This window comes from Salvelinus alpinus, chromosome 6 (assembly GCF_045679555.1).
Source record: "Salvelinus alpinus chromosome 6, SLU_Salpinus.1, whole genome shotgun sequence".
Classification (NCBI taxonomy): Eukaryota; Metazoa; Chordata; class Actinopteri; order Salmoniformes; family Salmonidae; genus Salvelinus; species Salvelinus alpinus.
In genome coordinates this window covers 68414116-68440158 of record NC_092091.1, presented here as the reverse complement: position 1 = coordinate 68440158, position 26043 = coordinate 68414116, and the positions used below count along the sequence as shown (strand labels likewise).

At 44.6% G+C, this 26043-nt stretch overlaps 2 protein-coding genes across 5 annotated transcripts in view; both read right to left on the bottom strand.

Moving 5' to 3' along the window:
* fam13a (family with sequence similarity 13 member A) overlaps window positions 1-23613 on the bottom strand; it is an 87276-nt gene extending 63663 nt beyond the window's left edge. For 2 of the 4 annotated variants that reach the window (XM_071407554.1, XM_071407553.1), the window contains exons 1-4: window positions 22386-22656; window positions 12789-12999; window positions 10146-10355; window positions 6370-6547 (exon numbers count right to left, since the gene is read on the bottom strand). In XM_071407554.1, coding sequence (XP_071263655.1) covers window positions 6370-6547; window positions 10146-10355; window positions 12789-12999; window positions 22386-22412 — 626 coding nt within the window. In that variant the 5' untranslated portion in view covers window positions 22413-22656. Of the gene's footprint in view, window positions 1-6369; window positions 6548-10145; window positions 10356-12788; window positions 13000-22385 lie in introns of all 4 variants that reach the window. The other 2 variants (XM_071407550.1, XM_071407555.1) reach the window with 2 other exon arrangements.
* Window positions 22981-26043, bottom strand: part of LOC139579182 (ovochymase-2) — a 37246-nt gene continuing 34183 nt past the window's right edge. Inside the window, exons 25-26 of the mRNA XM_071407568.1 lie at window positions 24688-24848; window positions 22981-23879 (exon numbers count right to left, since the gene is read on the bottom strand). Coding sequence (XP_071263669.1) covers window positions 23736-23879; window positions 24688-24848 — 305 coding nt within the window. The 3' untranslated portion in view covers window positions 22981-23735. The remainder of the gene's footprint in view (window positions 23880-24687; window positions 24849-26043) is intronic.

The window sequence follows — 26043 nt, the reverse complement described above, 5'->3', positions numbered from 1 at the left end:
CCAGGCAAGGAGGGCATTAATCAGAGAGGCAACAAAGAGACCAAAGATAACCCTGAAGGAGCTGCAAAGCTCCACAGCGGAGATTGGAGTATCTGTCCATAGGACCACTTTAACTTCTTATGGCTGGGGGCAGTAGAGTAAACTGTCTGCTCCTCAGTCCCAGTTGCTAATATATGCATATTAATAGTATATCTGGATAGAAAACACTCTGAAGTTTCTAAAACTGTTTGAATGATGTCTGTGAGTATAACAGATCTCATATGGCAGGCAAAAACCTGAGAAAAAATCCAACCAGGAAGTGGGAAATCTGAGGTTGGTCGATTTTCAACTCAGCCCCTATTGAAGATACAGTGGGATATTGGTAATGTTGCTAGGCTTCCACTAGATGTCAACCGTCTTTAGAAACTTGTTTGAGACTTCTACTGTAAAGGGGGGCTGAATGAGAGGGGATTGAGTCAGAGGTCTGGCAAAGTGCCAGTAGCTGGTCACGCGCATTCACATGAGAGGTAGCTCCCGTTCCATTTGCTTTTTCTGAAGACAAATGAATTCTCCGGTTGGAACATTATTGAAGATTTATGTTAAAAACATCCTAAAGATTGATTCTATACATCATTTGACATGTTTCTACGGACTGTAACAGAACTTTTTGACATTTCGTCTGCAACTAGTGAACGCGCTTCGTGAGTTTTGATTTGTTTACCAAACGCGCTAACAAAAGTAGCTATTTGGACATATATGATGGACATTATCGAACAAATCAAACTTTTATTGTGGAACTGGGATTCCTGGGAGTGCATTCTGATGAAGATCATTAAAGGTAAGTGAAAATGTATAATGTTATTTCTGACTTCTGTTGACTGCACAATATGACGGATATCTTTTTGTCTTGATTGGGCTCTGAGCGCCGACCTCAGATTATTGCATGGTTTGCTTTTTCCGTAAAGCTTGTTTGAAATCTGACACAGTGGTTGCATTAAGGAGAAGTGGATCTAAAATTCCATGTATAACACAACGTTTATTATGAGTATTTCTGGAAATTGATGTGGCTCTCTGCAAAATCACTGGATGTTTTTGGAACTACTGAACATAACGCGCCAATGTATACTGAGATTTTTTTATATAAATATGAACTTTACCAAACAAACATACATGTATTGTGTAACATGAAGTCCTATGAGTGTCATCTGATGAAGATCATCAAAGGTTAGTGATTAATTTTATCTCTTTCTGCTTTTTGTGACTCCTGTCTTTGGCTGGAAAAATGGCTGTGTTTTTCTGTGATTTGGCGGTGACCTAACATAATCGTTTGTGGTGCTTTCGCTGTAAAGCCTTTTTGAAATCGGACAATGTGGTGCGATTAACAACAAGATTACCTTTAAAATGGTATAAGAAACTTGTATGTTTGAGGAATTCTAATTATCTGTTGTTTGAATTTGGCGCCCTGCACTTTCACTGGCTGTTGTTATATCGATCCCGTTAAGATTAAGCCGTACACTCCACAGAGCTGGGCTTTATGGAAGAGTGGCCAGAAAAAAAGCCATTGCTTAAAGAAAAAAATAAGCAAACACGTTTGGTGTTTGCAAAAAAGGCATGTGGGAGACTCCCCAAACATATGGAAGAAGGTACTCTGGTCAGATGAGACTTAAATTGAGATTTTTGGCCATCAAGGAAAACGCTATGTCTGGCGCAAACCCAATACCTTCCATCACCCTGAGAACACCATCCCCACAGTGAAGCATGGTGGTGGCAGCATCATGCTGTGGGGATGTTTTTCACCAGCAGGGGCTGGGAAACTGGTCAGAATTGAAGGAATGATGCGTGGCGCTAAATACAGGGAAATTCTTGAGGGAAACCTGTTTCAGTCTTCCAGAGATTTCAGACTGGGACGGAGGTTCACCTTCCAGCAGGACAATGACCCTAAGTATACTGCTAAAGCAACACTAAAGTGGTTTAAGGGGAAACATTTAAATGTCTTGGAATGGCCTAGTCAAAGCCCAGACCTCAATCCAATTGAGGTTCTGTGGTATGACTTAAAGATTGCTGTACACCAGCGGAACCCATCCAGGGGAGCTGGAGCAGTTTTACCTTGAAGAATGGGCAAAAATCCCAGTGGCTAGATGTGCCAAGCGTATAGAGACAAACCCTAAGAGACTTGCAGCTGTAATTGCTGCAAAATTTGGCTCTACAAAGTATTGACTTTGGGGGGTGAATAGTTATGAACGCTCAAGTTTAGTTTTTTTTGTCTTAGTTCTTGTTGGTTTCACAATAAAAAATATTTTGCATCTTCAAAGTGGTAGGCATGTTGTGTAAATCAAATGATACACACCCCCCAAAAATCTATTTTAATTCCAGGTTGTAAGGCAACAAAATAAAAAAATGCCAAGGGGGTGAATACTTTTGCAAGCCACTGTAGGTGTTTGACGGACAGACATAGTGTCACAGGGTACTTATCATTCAAGCTCCACCCCCTATTTGCTGCAATACAACACCTTCCCTGCCATGACAAAGGGCATCAAAAGCTACAATACATAATTTCTGCAGGTGCCGTTTGACACAAAACAAGGTCAACAAGGACAACATGGTTCAAGGAAAACACAAGCACCACAACAACTTTCACATCATAGCACAATAACACAACAGTCCATCGACAAAGTGCTTATCTACAGCCCTTATGGGGCTCTTACGGCGGCAAACACGATGCCACATCCTAAAATAGAAGACAGTAATATTATAGTGGTTCTCGATGAGTAGAGCACAGGAGGTTGGTGCCACCTTAATTGGGGAGGAGGTGCTCGTGGTAATGGCTGGAGCGGAATCGGGTGGAAAGGTTTCACATCAAACATATGGAAACCACGTTTTACTCCGTTCCATTAATTCCATTCCAGCCATTAAAATGAGCCCGTCCTGCTATAGCTCCTCCCACCAGCCTCCTCTGGAGTAGGGCACATTCCAGTACCATGTCAGGCCAAGTCAGGACAATCCAGTAGCCCTTGATACCAGATCATGTCACTGAGTTCTTCCTGAACAGCTGTTTGACATGCCGACATGGCCTGGGCTCTGGGCCTAATTATACCCCTCTCTGATTGGTTGATGGAGGGAACAAACTGAGGACATGGTGTACAGTATAAGGCCCCAGCTGAGGTATGTCACTTCCACAGGAGGCTGGTGGGAGGAGCTATAGGAGGACTGGTTCATTGTAATACCTGGAATATAATCAATGGAATTGAATCAAACACATCAAACATATGGAAACCTCCGTTACATTTATTCCATTCCAGCCATTACAATGAGCCCGTCATCCTATAGCTCCTCCCACCAGCCTCCTCTGGTCACTTCCTGGTCCTGTTACTGTACCATAGAGTTCGATAGAGGGCACAGTTGCCACTAAACCTATTTTAGCGGACAGCACCATTGTGGACGTAATAATTGCAAAGATAGGGTGCGTGCCCTCTTTCCAACTCTATGTCCTGTACAGACCCTCCAGTGATAGTGAGACGATGTGCTATCAGAGACGGATTCCCTGGCACGGACACCAGGGGTAATTATAAGATACGGCTGCCAATCAGGTGGGCAAGAAAGCGGGCAGGGGGGTATGAGAAGTTGGAACATGGTGCCATCGATCACGGTGCAAGCCATATGGGATGGGACTGTGAGAACAGGAGACAGAACACTTTGGTCTGTGTGTCTTCAGACACTGTTTATAAACAATGCGGGCAGGAAGGCATGGGCCAAGAACATGGATGACTGGGAACGCCCACCAATAACGATGCACAATAGATTGGACAGAGAGGGCAGTAGAGTCTTTAAGGTGTGTGAGTACGTATCAGACCACTTAAAGTCTTACCACCGACTCACGGAAATCAGAATGATCCAGCAATATTGTTACTATTGACTTTTTTGGTTAACTTTTGTGTTAGAAAGTCTGACTTCAAATAATATTCACCAAGCACCTCTGAAACCCTGTCAGTGGAATTTACAAGCAGGGATGAGTTTCCTTTGAGTTCCTCTCAAGTAGTGCCAGTACCACTGAAAGGGATGCCGGTAGAAGTGGAAGAGAATGTGAACAGTAAAGGAGAAATGTATGAGCCCTCTCTGAGTGCACGTGGTGAGGATTCTATCACCACAACATGAATGGCATGTTAAGCCTACAGCCCTCCATGTATGTGTGTGTGTGGACGTGTTTAACTATTCTTGTGGGGACCAGAAGTCCCCACAAGAATAGTAAACAAACAAAAATTTGACCAAATGTTGGTCCAAACAAGGTCAAATGCAATTTTTAGGGGGTTTAGGGTTAAGGTTAGAATTTGTGTTAGGGTTAGAATTAGTTTCAGGGTTAGGGTAAGGGTACGGTTTAGGGAAAATCGGATTTTGAATGGGACTGAATAATGTGTCCCCACAAGGTTAGTTGTACAATACTGTGTGTGTGTGAGCTCCCACGCATAGGCTTGTGTGAGATAGACAGAGAAGGTGGAGGAGGAGGGAGATAGAGAGATGATTGAGAGACAGAGGAGGAGCCAGGAAAGTGTGCAACAGCGTGTGCCTAAGCTCTCTCCCTTTCTCCCACCTACTCTTTCACATGGCAACACATATCAACACTGGTTTAGAATAGGACAATGGTGATGGAAACACAAACATCAATCAATCAACCTGATTCCAACTATTTAGGCAAGTCAGCCAAGAAGTCCCAGTGCATAGAGATAGCTACTGTATGTGTGTGTGTTTATGTGTGTGTGTTATTCAAAGACTGTCATAGACAGGCAGGCAGGCCACAAGAGCCTAATCTCTCTCACTCACTCACACACACGCACGCACACACGCACACTGTCCTCTCAGGCGGGATAACGATATGCTCCAAGAATAAATCAACATCCAAGCAGGTTTTAATACGCTTGTTAAGGAACGTTCTACCCTTTAAAACAGCAGGTGGTAAATAGCAAGGGATCAAACAATGTTGTTGGAGTGGAGACGTGAGGGACTAAGTCAGGACAACTCATTGGAGGATGCTGGAGTTCTCAGGACCCGTTCTGTTATATTTTCATATTTTATACAGGCATGTTTTGTCTTATAGAACAATTATTATATGGAACAATTTAACATGAATCAATCATAAATCAAACTATGAACTGACTATTTACACCTTAGAGACTATTTGCACGGACTCTCCACACAGCCAACCCTTATACACAAACACAACTACTGTTCTATAATATACTATTTAGTCAACTGCGCAACCAGTACACCATCCACTCTATATGGTAAATACAGTCATACTTGACATAGCACATACATGATCTATTCTCTATATCCTATTGAGTACATACCAGGATATTACTATGTGGACCCCAGGAAGAGTAGCTGCTGCCTTGGCAGGAACTAATGGGAAACCAAATAAAATACAAAAACCAAAAACTACTTTTCTATTACTTTTTTATTTGACTCTTTATTATTATTGATTATAAACTGGGTGGTTTGAGCCCTGAATGCTGATTGTCTGACAGCCGTGGTATATTTAAGCAATAAGGCAGGAGGGGTGTGTTATATGGCCAATATACCACGGCTAAGGGCTGTTCTTAGGCACAACGTATTGTGGAGTGCCTGGACACAGCCCTTAGCCGTGGTACATCGGCCATATACCACAAACTGTTGAGGTGCCTTATTGCTATTATAAACTGGTTACCAACGTAATTAGAGCAGTAAATATACTATCTGATATACCACGGCTGTCAGCCAATCAGCATTCAGGGCTCGAACCACCCAGTTTATAACAGACCGTATACCACGGGTATGACGAAACATTTATTTTTACTGCTCTAATTACGTTGGTAACTAAGGGCTGTATCCAGGCACTCTGCGTTGCATCGCGCTTAAGAACAGTGGTTAGCCGTGGTATATTGGCCATATACCACACCCCCTCGGGCCTTATTGCTTAATTATAGTACTGCAATGTTGAGGTAGCTAGCACACGAGCATTTCACTGCACCTTTTATACCTGCTGTACAAACTGTGTACGTGACAAATAACATTTGATTTGATTTTGAACAGTTTCTGTGTATCTTTTTAAAATGATACAGCACTAACGCTCCGTCAAACCATTTTTCTCCATAACATCACGCATGACTCGTAACACATATCCCATAAACTGGGTTTAACAAGGCCTTAGACATAATGACAGTCACCTGCCATTTAGACCCACCTTGCAACCCATCTGTCTTATTAGACCCATGCCCAACTAACACCCATCCCAAAATCCCATGCACATGTAATAAAACACACTGGAAGACATTGGACCAACATGGCAACCTAAGTGTGTTATACAACTAACTCACTGACCCACTAACACCAATCCCAGAGACAGGCTGCAAAACTTACTGGAAGACATTGGGGCCGAAGACAGTTGCCAGATTGAGAGCGGTCATGCGGTTCTCCCTGTGGCGCTGGTCCACCTGGGTGAGGAAGAGACAGAGGTACTGTAGGAGGCCGTAGTGGACGTCTGGCAACTGGTGAAGTAAGACCCTCAGGTCTGAGCAGAAACCATCCTCACTGGACTCTGGAGGGAAATACACAGGAAGACCCATTTAAAAACTAGTTCACTCTGGGGAAAATAAAGCTGTTCTGTTCAATTCATGGCGGCGGTTAATTTAGCATTGTAACCGAAAGGTCGCTGGTTTGAATCCCAGAGCCAACTAGGGGGGAAATCTGCCAATGTGCCATTGAGCAAGGCACTTAACCCCAATTGCCCCTGTTAATTGCTCTGGATAAGAGCGACTGCTAACTGAGGTAATTGTATTCTATTCTAGACATTATTAGAGAGGGGAGAGACTGTTTTATGCTTTGGTTGAACAGCTGTACACCTAGAGGGAAACCACAAACATGTAGAAACAACACTATCAATAATTAAAAGATTGGAAGGCATTTTGAGAGTACTGTACTTTGAAGCGATGCTCCACTTTGTTGATGAGAAGGAGAAAATACAATTATTAACCCAGATACCAATGCATTGGCATGATCATGTTTTTTAATAATACCTTAGCTCACATGACCTACTTTATAATCTGTAAATAATAACTAGTCTATCATGACTGACAAAACAAGTACACACACAAGCTTTGGTTTTGGGTTCTGAGAGTCGCGGCCTTTCGGCTTAAGGTCAAGTGTGTCCAATTGAAAATAAGCCTACTAACACCATAAAATCCTATCTTCAGGTCAACGGCTGTTGTTCGGCTAGACGCACATTGATATTTGAAAGAGAATGACGTACACACCTGCTCTAAATGTATAATCTATGACCACGATGCTGGTAATACCTTAGCATCAATACCTTAGCCGAGTGGCGCAGCGGTCTAAGGCACTGCATCTCAGTGCTAAAGGCGTCACTACAGACCCTGGTTCGATTACAGACTGTATCACAAACGGCCGTGATTGGAGTTCCATAGGGTGGCGCACAATTGGCCCAGCATCGCCCGGGTTAGGGTTTGGCCGGGATAGGCCGTCATTGTAAATAAGAATTTGTTCTTAACTGACTTGCCTAGTTAAATAATGGTTAAATAAAACATTAAAATTAAAAGGCAGTGAAAACATGATGCCAGTAAGGATTCATATTGGGGTCAGGGGTGGATACAGGGACATACCTACTGGTCTTGAGTAAGACGTGTGTGTGTGTGTGTGTGTGTGTGTGTGTGTGTGTGTGTGTGTGTGTGTGTGTGTGTGTGTGTGTGTGTGTGTGTGTGTACACAGCAGGAGGGCATCAGGAGCTCTGAGAGCACTCACAGCTGTTGCATGTCTGGTGAGGTGAAGTTCAGAGATGTGTGTGTGTGTGTTTATGTGTGTGTGTGTGTGTGTGTGTGTACGCTCCCTTGCGTGCATGTGAGTGTGTGTGTGTGGGGAGAGGTGAAGTGGGATCAGATGGAAACGTCAGCCCTTCACTCTGCCATGACCGCCCAGACACAGGCTTGTTCCTGGGTATTATATGACCATAGAGTTACTCAGTTGATCCACTGTCATTTTCGACCACACAGCAAAACAGACTGACCCTAATCTCAGACTAGTGACCGCTATCACTAACAAGTCTCTATTGGTGTCTATGGTAGTGACCTCTTCGCATATTTCCCTTCATTTCTCCAAGGTAAGACATATCATCAGTAACCAGATAAACAATATCAAAGAATTTCTGCCTGACAAAGAGAGGAAGCTTGAGCTTGAGGCTAAACAGTGAATTTTGACCAACCCTAAACTGAATATTCACAATAAAATTCATCACAATCCAGAATATTGTAATCCGCTTTATCGGTGCCATGGCAGTCACGCAGCAGAAAAGTCCCTCACGTGGCAAATCTGTCACATGCGGTCGCGTCAAACATTGCAATCTGCTAATGGGTGACATTACCTGCCAGGGCAGTAAAATGTCAGCCAAACCACACTGGGTTTTTAGATGGGTTTCCTGGCACCCATGATGCATCATCTGTGGCCATTCCAACAACACACACAGAGGAACATTCAGATCACCCTCCACCTCTCTGGGGGGCATAAAATAGATCCGTGTGTCTTGTCCAAATGTTTTCCATCTTTCTGTCGCATCTATCGTTCTATCATTCCGATGGGGATGCATCTAATGGCCAAATCCTCTACCCATCTTTTCATCTTTTTGTCATGCTCTCCTGCTGTCTGCTCATCCATCCATCCCTCACTTCTTTATTCCCTCCCTCAGTTTAACACTTTCCTGAACCTTGGCACCGGGACTTGAACCAATCATATCGAGTCATTTTTTTCTCGCCAATCTAAGTCCTGCTTCTTCATTGACTTGTACCCAGCCACGGCCCACACTCTCTTAATGCGTCCTCTGGCACCAAGCCATGACAAATACTCCTATTCATCCAAAACGTTTATAATATACACTCTCTGTCATCTCTGACAACCACAAGTCACTTTGAACCAAAACACAGTCTATGCCCCAAATGGCACTCTATTCCCTATATAGTGCACTACTTTTGAACAGAGCAATTTGACCAAAACAGAGTTTACGTCAAAATGAGTGCACTACATGTGGAATATGGAACTATTTGGAACTGTGACGAGATTCCCTTTCCATCATCCAGATTGAACTAGATCATCATGGAGGTGAGTTAAGACCACAGTAAGGCCAGTACAGTCTGTGACGGGCATGGGACTGGCCGGACCTTATATGGACTTATAATATACACTGTAAGGACTGAGGAGTCTGTGAAGAAGGACTCTGAGCTGAAGTCAATGCATCCCCTGCCTCTCTGCCTTTCCACTGCCTGAGTCAGCGAATGTCTGTCTGTCTGTCTGTCTGTCTGTCTGTCTGTCTGTCTGTCTGTCTGTCTGTCTGTCTGTCTGTCTGTCTGTCTGTCTGTCTGTCTGTCTGTCTGTCTGTCTGTCTGTCTGTCTGTCTGTCTGTCTGTCTGTCTGTCTGTCTGTCTGTCTGTCTGTCTGTCTGTCTGTCTGTCTGTCTGTCTGTCTGTCTGTCTGTGACATACAGTCCCGTGGCGCAGACACTTCTGCTGTGTTAAAGGTAAACTCCTGTCTCCTGCACAGCGTAAGGGCCAGCCAGTGACCCATGCAGATATCTAAACATAGCCTGTTTTCAGCGAATCAGAAGTCAGAACCGTGATCTAGATATGTAGAACACTGGCGAAGAGCTGCAGTATTTATAGGTGGGATTGGGAAATGGTTTAGGGCGAGTGCCAACTGGAAAGCTTAGCTGTAGATTGTTCTGATAGTATCTCTGTAGAAGAATGGTAACACTGATTACACTGGTGTGGTATGTAGTATCTGGTAACGAAATGGAAGCACCGCTTGAACATGATTATGCTGCTCAATGATAATGACTATGTATCACTACCGTCCACCGTCCATGTGTGACCTCGACACCATGGTTAAGGGAATGATCACTGATGTGATAATGGGAATGGGAATACAGTACATGGTATGATAGTCATATGACTAGAGAAGTGGGCTATCACAATTCTAATGTTGTGAATGGAGACAGTCATGGTCAAAGACCCTAGACTAGAGTACTGTTGACAGACTATGATCAAATCCATCATCATTATCTGACAAGTGCTAAGTTCCTTCACAGTTTATAGACACACGCACATTGTATTATTCCAAACAGTAACATTTCTCACCCTGGTGCTGCTTTATAAGGGCAGGCTGTACGGTGGAGTCTACCAGGCCTTCTGGCAGGTCCCTGAGGTACTGTTTGAACAAGCTGGCCACTGTACACACATCCGCCTCAACCAGGAAGTCCACGTCCTCACCGTTCTCCAGCCGCTGTTTCAGCCCCTCCACCGCCCGTACATTACCGTTGACCCTGAACAGACCCTCATGATGAAGAGCTGGGGATGGAGAGAGAAGATTGAGGGAGAGAGAGGGGCGAGGTGATGGAGGGATGTGGAGGATGGGAAATGATGGCAGTTGGAGAGAGGGTTAGAGAAGCACAGTGAACGGGGATAGAGAGGGGGATGACGAGGGACAGGGATGGCGAGAGTAAGGTTAAAGGGGGAGTAACCAGACAAAGGAGAGGTTGGGGGAGTAACCAGACAAAGGAGAGGTTGGGGGAGTAACCAGACAAAAGATTGGTTGGGGGAGTAACCAGACAAAGGAGAGGTTGGGGGAGTAACCAGACAAAGGAGTGGTTGGGGAGGAGAACAGGAAGAGAGGGACAGTCAATCTCTTCTACTGATGGCAGAGTGGTTGTTTTATGTTTCTTGGACACCTACTTAAGACATTACTCTACCCCAGGGCTCTCCAACCCTGTTCCTGGAGAGCTACCCTCCTGTAGGTTAACTCCAACCCTGTTCCTGGACAGCTACCCTCCTGTAGGTTTTCACTCCAACCTTGTTCCTGGAGAGCTACCCTCCTGTAGGTTTTCACTCTAACCTTGTTCTTGGAGAGCTACCCTCCTGTAGGTTTTCACTCTAACCTTGTTCCTGGAGAGCTACCCTCCTGTAGGTTTTCACTCCAACCCTGTTCCTGCAGAGCTACCCTCCTGTAGGTTAACTCCAACCCTGTTCCTGGACAGCTACCCTCCTGTAGGTTTTCACTCCAACACCAGTTGTAGCTAACCTGATTCAGTTTATCAACCAGCTAATTATTAGAATCGGATGCTCTAGATTAGGGTTGGAGCAAAAACCTACAGGACGCAGTAGCTCTCCAGGAGCAGGGTTGGAGATCCCTGCTCTCCCCCATGGAAAACAGTGTGCACACTATATCCAGTAACAGAACACAACCATACTACTCCCAGACATTGACAGGGAGTGGAACCTTTCATGGTCAACTTGGAGAGTCTCTCTGGATCACTGAGCATTGCTGCACACACACGGGTGACAAAGGGTCAAGTTGATGCGTGACAATAATGAATGCATTCATTTGGTGGGGTGTTTTATTTGCATGTGTGAATTAGAAATAACTTTTTTGCATATCCCAGCTCCCCCTGAGACACCCTCAGAGAGGGGGGTCACAGCTAGGGTCAACCATTATCAACAGTGACCCTGGAGCAAGTAAGGTTAAGTGCCTTGCTCCTCACACCAACAGCTGTTTCACCTTGTCCGCGCTAGGATTTGAACTAGTGACCTTTCGGTTACTGGGCCACCGCGCTAACCGCGAGACTACCTGCCACTGCAGCTGTGTGAGTCATACTTTATTATTAACCCGAGATTGAAATGTAATTAAGAAACTCTCGTTACAGGCACATTTACTATTACCTAACTAAAACTGTAAAAAAACAATACCCGCTGTCTTTGCCCACACAGCTTGTATTCCTGTCTCCCTCCTATTTCCTAATCACAACGATGCGTGACCTGAAGTCTGATTATTCAACCACACCCACAAATAAAGAACTATGTGCAAGGCCCAATGTATGTGGGTGTGCTGAGTTTGTGAGAGGGCGTCATGTGGTCATGAAGAGGACATCCTACTGCTGTATCATAGAACTACACTGACCTCTAGTGGGAAAAGAAGGGAATTACTACTAGAAGGGCTAAGGGCTAGACCATTTGATAGCAAGATGAGTACAGCACAAAACCATAAGGATAAGTCTGTCATGGTATGGAGCTTGTATTTGTATTTATACCAATCAAATGACACGTTTGCAAATCATAACAGTAACACATGTGATGTCAAGGAGTGTAAAATGTGGTTTTACACAACACAAAGCCTACAGTTGGCAGTCTAATAAGTAATGACATGGTCTTTTCGTAATAGGAAGATTAATAAAAAATGATGTGTTATAAAATGATTATCTATAAGAGTCTTGTGGCAAAGGTATAGTGGATGTTAAAATGTAACACATGATTTTGCATTGAGATGACGTATACAAAGCGTAACTAGCCAGTGAACACAGTGACTTTGGACTGAGGGTTAACACTGTCATTGTTAACCTTGTGTTGTCTTGACAGCAATCAGGTGGGTTATTGACTCAATGACAGAGAAAGATAGCTGTGGTCATAGATACAGTATAAAGCAGAGTTCTATATCTATGGATGTGGCTGTCACAGTAGCAGCTATCACTCCCGTCTATTGACAGGGGATTGATTTCAAGTTGATCAAATCTAGGAAATCATGTCAGAAAAAAACTGATCGCATTAAATTGTTTGTTAATAATAACAAGTTAGTCTCGCAAACAAAATCTAGCCATCCCTACAACTACTTCAGAACCAAAATGGATGCAGAATGACCATTAGAAAATGACTGTGTATTGAAACATTAAAGACCGTCCTATCCCTGCATCCGCTCTCATCCCCCCATGACCCCCAAGCTCCTCAGCTCACCATGTTCTCGTAGGAACTCTACCATGCTCCGCACCACCAGGGGCACGCCATCCTTCACGAGGCCCAGCTCCCTGAGCTCCAGCAGGGACATGCCGAACAGCCTAGCACCCCTGGCCTCCACTCCTCGAGGTCCCCTGGAGGTCCCCCTCAGCATGGGCAACTGGACCATCTTCTTCATGTCTTGCTTGATCTGTACCGCAGCCTTGTTGTGCTGGAGATAGGAACACAGCAGAGAGCAGCAGTCAGCAGCGGGTACTACTGGTACTGTGGGCACTGCCATGTCCGGCACCTCCATAGGGGCTGGGGATGCCCTCTTCTGCCTTGGCACGGGCACAGAGTCAGTTAGTGTGTGGAGGGATGGAGGGACCCTTTGGAAAGGGCCACACACACACACGCCGACACACAGCGAAGTTGGGAGAGGGAAGAGAGTTAGTGTTGGGAGAAGAGAAGGGAAAGGGGAGGGGTTTGGGCTGTGTACTGGTTGCTACGACGAGGCTTTGGTTACCATGCACACCTGTGGCTGAGGGGAGGGGTGAAGGCTGAGGCGAGCAGTGAGTGAGAAGAGAGCTGGCATGCACACACAAACACACACACACACACACACACACTGAAGTGGACTGCCAGCTGGGCTTGACAGCTTGGGATATATTGATAGAAAGGAAAGAGGCTGGAAATTAATCTGTTGTCAAGTCTGTTGACTTTCTACATTATACATGTAGAGCTTGCATTAAGTTATAGGGTAAACCATAGAAACAGAATTCATTCTGTGGGGTTCTATGGGGTAAACACTCCCTGACTTAAAGGTGTTATTTTCCTGTGTTTTATACAGTGCCTTCAGAAAGTATTCATACCCCTTGACCTCCATTTTAAATTCAGGCTGTGACAAAACACAATGTGGAATAAGTCAAGGGGTTTGAACACTTTCTGAAGGCATTATATGTACTATGTTGTGCACATATTTCTTGAAAAATACTTAATCTATGAATGAATTAGTTGTGTACACATTTTAAAACAGATTGGGGAAGTAGAATGTGAATATAAATGGAACTGAAACTCAAGCATGCAAGAGATAGTAATGAGTCACATGTTGTTATCAGTGGCTCTACAGTGGCTATACAGTGACTATACAGTGACTATACAGTGGTTATACAGTGACTATACAGTGGTTATACAGTGACTATACAGTGACTATACAGTGGTTATACAGTGGCTTTACAGTGGTTATACAGTGACTATACAGTGGTTATACAGTGACTATACAGTGGTTATACAGTGACTATACAGCGGTTATACAGTGACTATACAGTGGTTATACAGTGACTATACAGTGACTATACAGTGATTATACAGTGACTATACAGTTGTTATACAGTGACTATACAGTGGCTATACAGTGGCTATACAGTGACTATACAGTGGTTATACCATGGCTATACAGTGGCTATACAGTGGTTATACAGTGGCTATACAGTGGTTATACAGTGGCTATACAGTGGCTATACAGTGACTAAACAGTGGTTATACAGTGACTATACAGTGGCTATACAGTGACTATACAGTGGTTATACAGTGACTATACAGTGGTTATACAGTGACTATACAGTGGCAATACAGTGGCAATACAGTGGTTATACAGTGACTATACAGTGGCTATACTGTGGCTATACAGTGGTTATACAGTGGCTATACAGTGGCTATACAGTGGCTATGCAGTGAGACAAAAACTCATTTTCTAAATACCCATGTTAACCCATCATCCTCTGAGTGCAAACGATGTAAGCTTCTCGTACTAGAGTTGGCCTGGCACACACACACACACACACCTGTTACTGTGAGATAGATTAGGCCTTGTGTATACAGAGTGTGTTTACATGTGTGTGTGCGTGTGTACGTGCGTGTGTATCAGCTGTTGGCTATCTACAATGACCCACTAAACTCGCCACCTGTTCTAACTCACACTCGCCACACACACCCTCACACACACTCCTTTCATAGGATCAGATTACTGATAGTACCGTGTAAACTCTTAGTCTAACTAACTATTAAACTAACTAATGTAATTACAGTAACACATTTGTTGAGTGACATCAAAGTCCAACAGCATCACAACAGAGGAGCTACTACTTCTCTGTTCTAAACAGGATCAGAGCAGGGCTTTGATTCACGCACTGGCTGGTCTCAGCATCAAACTGAGCATGTGACATCCAGTCACCCTAGAATGCACCACTTCAAAAGAGACAGAACACAGAGAGAGAGAGAGAGAGAGAGAGAGAAAGAAAGAGAGAGAGAGACCGAGCCGGAGAGACAGAGACAGAGACAGAGAGAGCGTGAGAGAGAGAGAAAGAGGAGAGCAAGAGAGAGAAAGAGAGAGAGAGAGAGAGAGAGAGAGAGAGAGAGAGAGAGAGAGAGAGAGAGGCCTCACTATATCACACGGGAGGCCTTGTATGACACAATGGGATCATTGTATTATGTAGTTATTAACTAGTAGACAAGTGTCTTCAACAGGAAGCATAACTCACTTAAAACATTCTTTATGAACCTGTTCATCTAGATAAGAAATCATATTTATTACCTGTTCTATCTGGACACTTTTCATTTCTACTTAATGTGATTAGATGAGTCTATGCATGCACACAAACACAGCAGCAAGCACTGCTGAACAAAATGACAATACTACCACACCCTCCAGGCAAAAGCCATCACTACTCTGTCATAAAGAAAAGGGAAGCACTATTACACTGATCTCCGCATATCCCCAATCATTTCAACACTAGCCTGGTCCCAGATCTGTTTGTGCTATCTTGTCAACTCATACGGTCAATGTCTGGGACCGGGCTAATTCAACACAACCATCCCACTCTAAGGCCTGATGTCACTTTTGGATTTAACCATTCGTCTTCCACTGATTCATTTACATTTTACATTTAAGTCATTTAGCTGACGCTCTTATCCAGAGCGACTTACAATTTGGAAAGTTCATACATATTCATCCTGGTCCCCCCGTGGGGAATGAACCCACAACCCTGGCGTTGCAAGCGCCATGCTCTACCAACTGAGCCACACGGGACCACACATATGTCTATAATCTCAGCCTGGCTATTTGGGACCCACCCATGCTCAGAGGGTTAAGGAGAGAGGAGCTGTACCATGGCAGATGCCATAGCATTAGGACCCCATGTACACACACAAACAGGCGCACACACACACACCTTTGGGATCCCTTTGGGGTCCGGAGATGGCTCTCTCCTCTCTCTCTCACACACACACACACACACACACACACACACACACACACACACACACACACACACACACACACACACACACACACACACACACACACACACACACACACACACACACACACACACACACACACACACACGCACAGCTCTAAGGGTTCACAGGTTCATTAGAGCGAGGTGATAGCAGATAGGAGGACTGTATAATAACTGTCTCCTAGTTTGACATTTGAATAATGAAGTTACACTTTCATCTTGACGGTGTGATTACACCTCACCTAGTGATGCCTTCCGAGGGAGTAGGAATGTATTACGGGATTATTCTGTAATTGGTTACATATTTTGACGTTCTTGTCACTTACAAGGGAGGGTGAACATTTTTGGGAATCATTTTAATTAATGTGAAATGAACACAGAGAATTTATATGAGCTGTTTTATAAAGTGAATAATGTAATAGTAAAGTACGTCTCCAGTACGTCTCCAGTACGTCTCCAGAACGTCTCCAGTACGTCTCCAGAACGTCTCCAGTAGGTCTCCAGAACGTCTCCAGTACGTCTCCAGTAGGTCTCCAGTAGGTCTCCAGTACGTCTCCAGTAGGTCTCTAGTAGGTCTCCAGTACGTCTCCAGTAGGTCTCCAGTAGGTCTCCAGTACGTCTCCAGTAGGTCTCCAGTAGGTCTCCAGTAGATCTCTAGTAGGTCTCCAGTAGGTCTCCAGTAGGTCTCCAGTAGATCTCCAGTACGTCTCCAGTACGTCTCCAGTAGGTCTCCAGTACGTCTCCAGTACGTCTCCAGTACGTCTCCAGTAGGTCTCCAGTAGGTCTCCAGTACGTCTCCAGTACGTCTCCAGTACGTCTCCAGTACGTCTCCAGTAGGTCTCCAGTACGTCTCCAGTAGGTCTCCAGTACGTCTCCAGTACGTCTCCAGTACGTCTCCAGTACGTCTCCAGTAGGTCTCCAGTAGGTCTCCAGTACGTCTCTAGTAGGTCTCTAGTAGGTCTCCAGTAGGTCTCCAGTATGTCTCCAGTAGGTCTCCAGTAGGTCTCCAGTACGTCTCTAGTAGGTCTCCAGTACGTCTCCAGTAGGTCTACAGTAGGTCTCCAGTAGGTCTCTAGTAGGTCTCCAGTACGTCTCCAGTAGGTCTCCAGTAGGTCTCCAGTAGGTCTCCAGTAGGTCTCCAGTAGGTCTCCAGTATGTCTCTAGTAGGTCTCTAGTAGGTCTCCAGTACGTCTCCAGTACGTCTCCAGTAGGTCTCCAGTAGGTCTCCAGTATGTCTCTAGTAGGTCTCCAGTACGTCTCCAGTAGGTCTCCAGTACGTCTCCAGTAAGTCTCCAGTACGTCTCCAGTAGGTCTCCAGTACGTCTCTAGTAGGTCTCCAGTACGTCTCCAGTACGTCTCCAGTACGTCTCCAGTACGTCTCCAGCACGTCTCCAGTAAGTCTCCAGTAGGTCTTCAGTAGGTCTCTAGTAGGTCTCCAGTAGGTCTCCAGTAGGTCTCCAGTACGTCTCTAGTAGGTCTCCAGTACGTCTCCAGTACGTCTCTAGTAGGTCTCCAGTACGTCTCCAGTACGTCTCCAGTACGTCTCCAGCACGTCTCCAGTAGGTCTCCAGTAGACTCTCCAGTAGGTCTCTAGTAGGTCTCCAGTAGGTCTCCAGTAGGTCTCCAGTACGTCTCTAGTAGGTCTCCAGTAGGTCTCCAGTACGTCTCCAGTAGGTCTCCAGTACGTCTCCAGTACGTCTCCAGCACTTCTCCAGTAAGTCTCCAGTACGTCTCCAGTAGGTCTCCAGTACGTCTCCAGAACGTCTCCAGTACGTCTCCAGTACGTCTCCAGTACGTCTCCAGCACGTCTCCAGTAAGTCTCCAGTACGTCTCCAGTAAGTCTCCAGTACGTCTCCAGTAAGTCTCCAGTATATCTCTATACGTTGGCTCAGTACTACAGCTGTAGTAGTATTTCAGTAGTGCTCCTGCGCAGGTGTTTAAGAGCTAAGCCTGTCTGAGCTACTCTGCCTGTCAGTGACACAAGCAGTTGCAAGCAGATGTCCCCTAAATCTGCACACACAGACGCACGCACACCACTCACACATGTACACACATAAACACACACTGGTGACTCACTGAGACAGTGACTTAGAGTAAGGGATAAGTGTACTACTCACTCAGCTTATAAAGTGGCACAATCAAATACAACTCTTTAACCTCTCTCTCTCTTCCCCCTTCTCTGTCTCTGTCCATCTCTCCCTCCCTCTCTCCCTCCTCTATATCTCTCTCTTCCTCCCTCTCTATCCCCTCTATTCTCTCTCTCTCTCTCTGTACCTCTCTCTCTCTCTGTCAATTCAAGGGGCTTTATTGGCATGGGAAACATATGTTTACATTGCCAAAGCAAGTGAAATGGATAAATAAAAGTGAAATAAACAATAGAAAATTAACAGTAAATATTACACACAAGTTCCAAAAGAATAAAGACATTTCAAATGTCATATTATGTCTATATACAGTGTTGTAACAATGTGCAAATAGGTAAAGTACAAAAGGGAAAATAAATAAACATAAATATGGGTTGTATTTACAATGGTGTTTGTTCTTCACTGGTTGCCCTTTTCTTGTGGGAACAGGTCACAAATCTTGCTTCTGTGATTGCACAATGTGGTATTTCACCCAATAGATATGAGAATTTATCAAAATTGTTTTCTAATTCTTTGTGGGTCTGTGTAATCTGGGGGAAATAAGCTCAACAAAAAAAGAAACGTCCTCTCACTGTCAACTGCATTTATTTTCAGCAAACTTAACATGTGTATATATTTGTATGAACATAACAAGATTCAACAACTGAGACATAAACTGAACAAGTTTCACAGACATGTGACTAACAGAAATGAATAATGTGACCCTGAACAAAGGGGGGGGGTCAAAATCAAAAGTAACAGTCAGTATCTGGTGTGGCCACCAGCTGCATTAAGTACTGCAGTGCATCTCCTCCTCGTGGACTGCAACAGATTTGCCAGTTCTTGCTGTGAGATGTTACCCCACTCTTCCACCAAGGCACCTGCAAGTTCCCGGACATTTCTGTGGGGAATGGCCCTAGCCCTCACCCTCCGATCCAACAGGTCCCAGACGTGCTCAATGGGATTGAGATCCGGGCTCTTCGCTCACCATGGCAGAACACTGACATTCTTGTCTTGCAGGAAATCACACACAGAACGAGCAGTATGTCTGGTGGCATTGTCCTGCTGGAGGGTCATATCAGGATGAGCCTGCAGGAAGGGTACCACACAGCATTGAGATTGCCTGCAATGACAACAAGCTCAGTCCGATGATGCTGTGACATACCGCACCAGACCATGACGGACCCTCCATCTCCAAATCGATCCCGCTCCAGAGTACAGGCCTCGGTGTAACGCTCATTCCTTCGACGATAAATGCGAATCACCCCTGGTGAGACAAAATCGTGACTCATCAGTGAAGAGCACTTTTTGCCAGTCCTGTCTGGTCCAGCGATGGTGGGTTTGTGCCCATAGGCGACGTTGTTGCCGGTGATGTCTGGTGAGGACCTGCCTTACTACAGGCCTACAAGCCCTCAGTCCAGCCTCTCTCAGCCTATTGCGGACAGTCTGAGCACTGATGGAGGGATTGTGCATTCCTGGTGTAACTCAGGCAGTTGTTGTTGCCATCCTGTACCTGTCCCGCAGGTGTGATGTTCGGAAGTACCGAATATGCGCTGTCTTAGGCGTCTCACAGTACGGACATTGCAATCTATTGCCCTGGCCACATCTGCAGTCCTCATGCCTCCTTGCAGCATGCCTAAGGCACGTTCACGCAGATGAGCAGGGACCCTGGGCATCTTTCTTTTGGTGTTTTTCAGAGAAAGGCTTCTTTAGTGTCCTACGTTTTCATAACTGTGACCTTAATTGCCTACCGTCTGTAAGCTGTTAGTGTCTTAACGACCATTCCACAGGTGCATGTTCATTAATTGTTTATGGTTCATTGAACAAGCATGGGAAACTGTGTTTAAACCCTTTACAATGAAGATCTGTGAAGTTATTTGGATTTTTACGAATTATTTTTGAAAGACAGGGTCCTGAAAAAGGGACATTTCTTTTTTTGCTGAGTTTATGTGTCTCTAATATGGTCATACATTTGGCAGCTCAGTTTCCAACTCATTTTGTGGGCAGTGTGCACATAGCCTGTCTTCTCTTGAGAGCCAGGTCTGCCTACGGTGACCTTTCTCAATAGCAAGGCAATGCTCACTGAGTCTGTACATAGTCAAAGCTTTCCTTAATTTTGTGTCAGTCTCAATGGTCAAGTATTCTGCCACTGTGTACTCTCTGTTTAGGGCCAAATAGCATTCTAGTTTGCTCTGGTTTTTGTTAATTCTTTCCAATGTGTCAAGTAATTATATATTTGTTTTCTCATGATTTGGTTGGGTCTAATTGTGTTGCTGTCCTGGGGCTCTGTGTGGTCTGTTTGTGTGTGTGAACAGAGCCCCAGGACCAGCTTGCTTAGGGGACTCTTCTCCAGGTTCATCTCTCTGTAGGTGATGGCTTTGTTATGGAAGGTTTGGGAATCGCTTCCTTTTAGGTGGGTGTAGAATTTAACACCTCTCTCTCTCTCTCACACACACACCAACTTTACTTACTTATCAGTGTAATGCTTTTAATGATTCTTGCCAACTACTATAATCTTTCAACTACATAGTACATACACATGAAAGGAAATGCATGCTAATACCTAATGGCCTCTAGCTTGCTACTCTATTGTTGACTAGACCATTATATTGTGATTAGCCCTTTTAACCCCTTATCCCCTCTCCTGTCATTTTCCCTCTCTCCTCCCCTCCCACCAGAGGACATTATCTCACTACTGCTACAACCTCTTGACGCTGTAAAAGAATGGCTTCCTATAAACACCTGGAGGGCCGTGACAGTACAGATGAAGGATGACAATTTGATCACCCTGTTGCAGGATAACTTTCCTGCAACGCAGGACATTTAAAACATGTAGTGCATTTGAGGTTTTAAAAGGCTTCTGAAGTTTGTAATTTTCACCCCGAAATTTCAGACTTGACCTTCCCTTCCGAAAAATCTATCAACCCCTACAAAAATGTCCATGAATTATAATCCACTTAATAATTCACATTTCCTGTTGCTGCAGGATTATTTTCCTGCTGTAGCAAACTGGCTCAAATTAAGATCCTACATTTGTAGCAACTGTTGAGTGTTGAAGAGAGTAGTCCATACACTCTTCAACTACTTGTGAACACTTGAGCAAGCATACTTCTTTAAAAGTACTCCTAAGTGTCTAGGTGGGATGCGAGGGCCTATTGTCATTTACATAGCTTTTTGCGAATAAATCAATTGTATGGTGATTTTAGACCACACAGAAGTTTGGCTGCCTCCTGAACTGACTCACAGAGGGGGATAGCATGCCCTAGCATGCTTCCTCTTCTTCCCTCCCCCTCTTTGTCTCTCCCAATGTGGGTGACCGTAGGAGCAACTGGTATGGCAGCACCACAGGAAAAACAGTCCTAGCAGTAACAACTGCTGCTCAACTAGAAGGCTGTAGTAGTGACTAGCTCATATCACAGACTTCATACTATGGGTAGTTGTTGTCCTTATGAGGCAAGTAATCCTGAGACTATTGAGGGAACGGACTAGGGTTTACTCATAACATTCCTCAAATGTTCCTGGTGCAAAATATATATATTTTTAGGAGTTTGTCATAACGGCTTTCATTACAGACTCCCATTTAAAAACTGAGTCACTGGATCATTGCTAAGGAATATAGACTCAGATAGAGTTAGTTAGCATAAAGGTAGCCCTGTTCTTAAATGTAAATGTTCTAGTCATGCTGCCATGATGCCACCTCTACTGGGTTTATGTGTTGTAGCCCATTAGGGAAGTCTGACTCAGAATTACATGATGTCGAGTAAGAGTTACCAGGGAGAGAAAAGCTTGGTCTACCTACTGAACACACAGTGCTGGAGAACGTACTTCACTTTCAGTAAACACATCTTGTCCCTGTTACTCTGATGCGAGTTTGTGTTCAGTAACCTAAATAAAGTTATTTTGAAGGTGGAGGGAGATGTAGAGAGAGAGGAAAGTGTTTCAGTGCCAGGAAGAAACAGACTGCAGAACTGTGACAGCTAGAAGACATTTTAAAAAGACTCTCTCTGTGCCCAGACCGATGTAAAAGCCAACTCTCGCTGTCACACACACACACACACAAAAGAGTGTGCTGCCTATGGCTGAGTGAACTGTAAGAGTGACCCGTTATATATCCATAAAGCCCCTTGCCACCGAGATAGAAGCCCCTGTGCCTGCCAGCCGGGTCGGCTGAGGAAAAAGGCTTTGTAGCTACTTACACAGATGGTGAGCGCTCCTGCCCCCATTCTCTCAGGGAAATGCCTGCAGTCTGCAGAAAAGAAGGATGAAGAAAAATGACTATCCTCCCTCCTTCTCCTCCTCCCTTCTTCTCCCTCTCTTCACTCTTGTCCCGGATACACACCGCCTAAACCTTGCCCAAAGCTGGCAAACCCTTTCACCCAGACTAGTGCCATCCAAAAGTCCCCAATCAACAGCAAAAATAATCCAAGGTAGAGCGAGGAACAATGGGTAAAGACTCCAGTCTACACAGGAGATTCCTTGTTTTACAACCCCCTGTTCTGAAACACAGATTAGTGGCTGGCTGTCTCCTCCTGGGCTGAAATCTGAGCCCCGCGCTCTCATTGGCTGAGCGGATGGGTCATGTGACTAAAGGAATATCATTTTGAAGAGTCTGCCTGTAGGATTTGGCTGAGTCAGAAGGGAGAATGGATGACAGTATACTAAGGCTGGGGAGGAAAGGGGGATTTGGATGTAAGCTGTGTTTGAAGTTTAACATCCTACATCCACACAAAGAGGATTTTATAAGCCCTGTAAGGTAATATGTAGAATCACATTACTGTTCCAGAAGTGGGAAAATATGCAAAATAAGGATTTTATTCAAAGGTCCAGAATGGAAGCAATTGCAACATGAAACATGATCACATTACTTACAATATTTCTACATGGTGAGAATAGGAGTTTGATATACAGACATTATGCAAAAAGTATTCCCACAATCATCTGTACTGGTATACACAGTATAATCCTAATGTCCATAAGGTACTGTGGTGCTGCAGTGTATTATACCTCCCTACTGGAGCGGCAGGTAGCCTGGCGGCTAAGAGCGTTGGGTCAGGTTTGAAACCCCGACTAGGTGAAATACTGTATCAGCCGATGTGCCCATGAGCAAGGCACTTAACCCTAATTGCTCCTTTAAGTCACACTGGGTAAGAGCATCTGCTAAATGACTCAAATATATTATGAAACCTCTTGGGGCCTGCAGTGTATAAATACTGTAGTGTTAAACCTTAATGAGTGTAGAAGGTAGGATCTAGCTGCCCTAACAGGATCAGATCATTTCCCACCTACCTAATAGATTGTGTTATGCGTCAGGTTAAACAAATCTAATCATAGCTCTGTGGTTAGGTTCCAACTCCAACCCACACTATCCAACCTGACAAAACAGTTCTGAGATGAGTAATTATAATCTGATCCTAGATCTGTGGTTAGGTAGCAACTCCATCAACCATCTACCATCTAAATCAACATCCCCCAACAGTTCTGAGATCAGTGATTTCGCCTTAGTCTAGCGACTTCTCATAGATGAACCTCTTCATGTTATCATCGATCTAGTCGTTGAAGGAGGACACTCTGGTGAACACAGAGGGTTTCTTGTCCTTGACACAGCCGAAGGCGCCGAAGCTGACGATGCCGTGGACCTCCCACGGGTCTGAGGCTGAGGGTTGGCAGGCGAATGGGCCACCTGAGTCACCCTGCAGAGGAGGAGAGGAGAGAGGACGAGGAGAGGAGCGAGGGATGAGGAGAAAGGAGAGTGAACATTTTAATGTAATTATAGATGACAATTGAAATATTAAAAGGATTGAACCAGCAACTGTCCCAAAAGAGTTGGATTACTTTTATCGACATAGTCTTGCAAATAACATAATCGCTAGTGAATTATTTTCAGACATTAATTCACATCATAGGATAGGAAACACACGTACTCAACGTACTCAGGCTACTAAGGCTATACAATAACAAAACACTTTACAGAGGGAAAGAACAACACTGAGAGTAGCACAAGAGCTGCTGGGTAAAATACATAGCAGCACGTGGCGGTCAAAGACTCTCACACTGCTGTCATTCATATGGACCTCATTATGACAGACAACTATGTAGTTCCTATGCTCTTTGTCCTCTGTCCCACCACAACAACAAACTAATTCAACCATTATCAAGGCTGACTGATCACAAACAAATGCTGTGTGCTGTGTTACATAATGCATTCCAACCAGGAGAAACCACTGGACTGTACTATCATTGTGTAATATAATAACAAGCCACTTGGTCTCAGTAGAAGCCAAGGTGATACAACCAGCCTACCACCCATAATCTACCGTTACCTACCCCAAAACGAAGCACTAAAGCTGGTTAGTTGGGTTGAACAACCAGGCTTTCTCCCAACCTCTCCTAGAGCAAACCGAGCCACTCTCTGTGTAATAGGTTGTACCACCAGGCTCTCTCCCTTCCTCCCCTTGCCCAAAACGAGGCACTGTAGCCGGGTAGGGGTCCATAGTCTACCTGGCAGGCTGACTTGAGCTCGTCTGGAGACTCGTATCCGGCACAGATCATGGAGGGTCTCAGGGTGTCCCACCAGTAGGCTGGCTTACTGCAGGTGGCGAAGGGGACGATGGGCAGGGCTGCCTGGTTCAACTTCTCAGATACAACAGGGAAGAGGCTACCTGGAGAGAGAGATGGGAGGAAGGGGGAGGGCCGGCGTGTTAGGGGAGTGGCTAGACAGGCATGCCCATGTAATGTTCCCATGCAAATGTCTATAATGACCATTACAACTGCTGTCTAATTCAATATGACCACATGGTCACCATGCTAGCTAGCTTCTTAGCTTGCAAGCCTCGCTATCCTCATTGAACCCGTCGTGAATAGCCTTAACATATCACTCCTCCTTGTATCTCTCTCTATACATGACTGATCAATAATGGATATCCAGTATGTCTACTAGCTATGCTATAGTCCTATACTAGAGTAATCACTGAGAGTCAATGGGAGCTCAGATAGATACAACAGAACAGAAGATGTTAAAGTCAGATATAGTATTGTATGTTTGTGTCGCTGCCTTGTCACTGTGTGAGAGGTTGAGTGCTCTCTGTCTCTCTCTCTCTGGGGTCATCTGCTGCAGTGCTGAGTTGATTCAGACTCTATACGTGGTGTCAATACTATGCTGAGTTGATTCAGACTCTATACGTGGTGTCAATACTGTGCTGAGTTGATTCAGACTCTATACGTGGTGTCAATACTGTGCTGAGTTGATTCAGACTCTATACGTGGTGTCAATACTGTGCTGAGTTGATTCAGATTCTATACGTGGTGTCAATACTGTGCTGAGTTGATTCAGACTCTATACGTGGTGTCAATACTGTGCTGAGTTGATTCAGACTCTATACGTGGTGTCAATACTGTGCTGAGTTAATTCAGACTCTATACGTGGTGTCAATACTGTGCTGAGTTGATTCAGACTCTATACGTGGTGTCAATACTGTGCTGAGTTGATTCAGACTCTATACGTGGTGTCAATACTGTGCTGAGTTGATTCAGACTCTATATGTGGTGTCAATACTGTGCTGAGTTGATTCAGACTCTATACGTGGTGCCAATACTGTGCTGAGTTGATTCAGACTCTATACGTGGTGCCAATACTGTGCTGAGTTGATTCAGACTCTATATGTGGTGTCAATACTGTGCTGAGTTAATTCAGACTCTATACGTGGTGTCAATACTGTGCTGAGTTGATTCAGACTCTATACGTGGTGTCAATACTGTGCTGAGTTGATTCAGACTCTATACGTGGTGTCAATACTGTGCTGAGTTGATTCAGACTCTATACGTGGTGTCAATACTGTGCTGAGTTGATTCAGACTC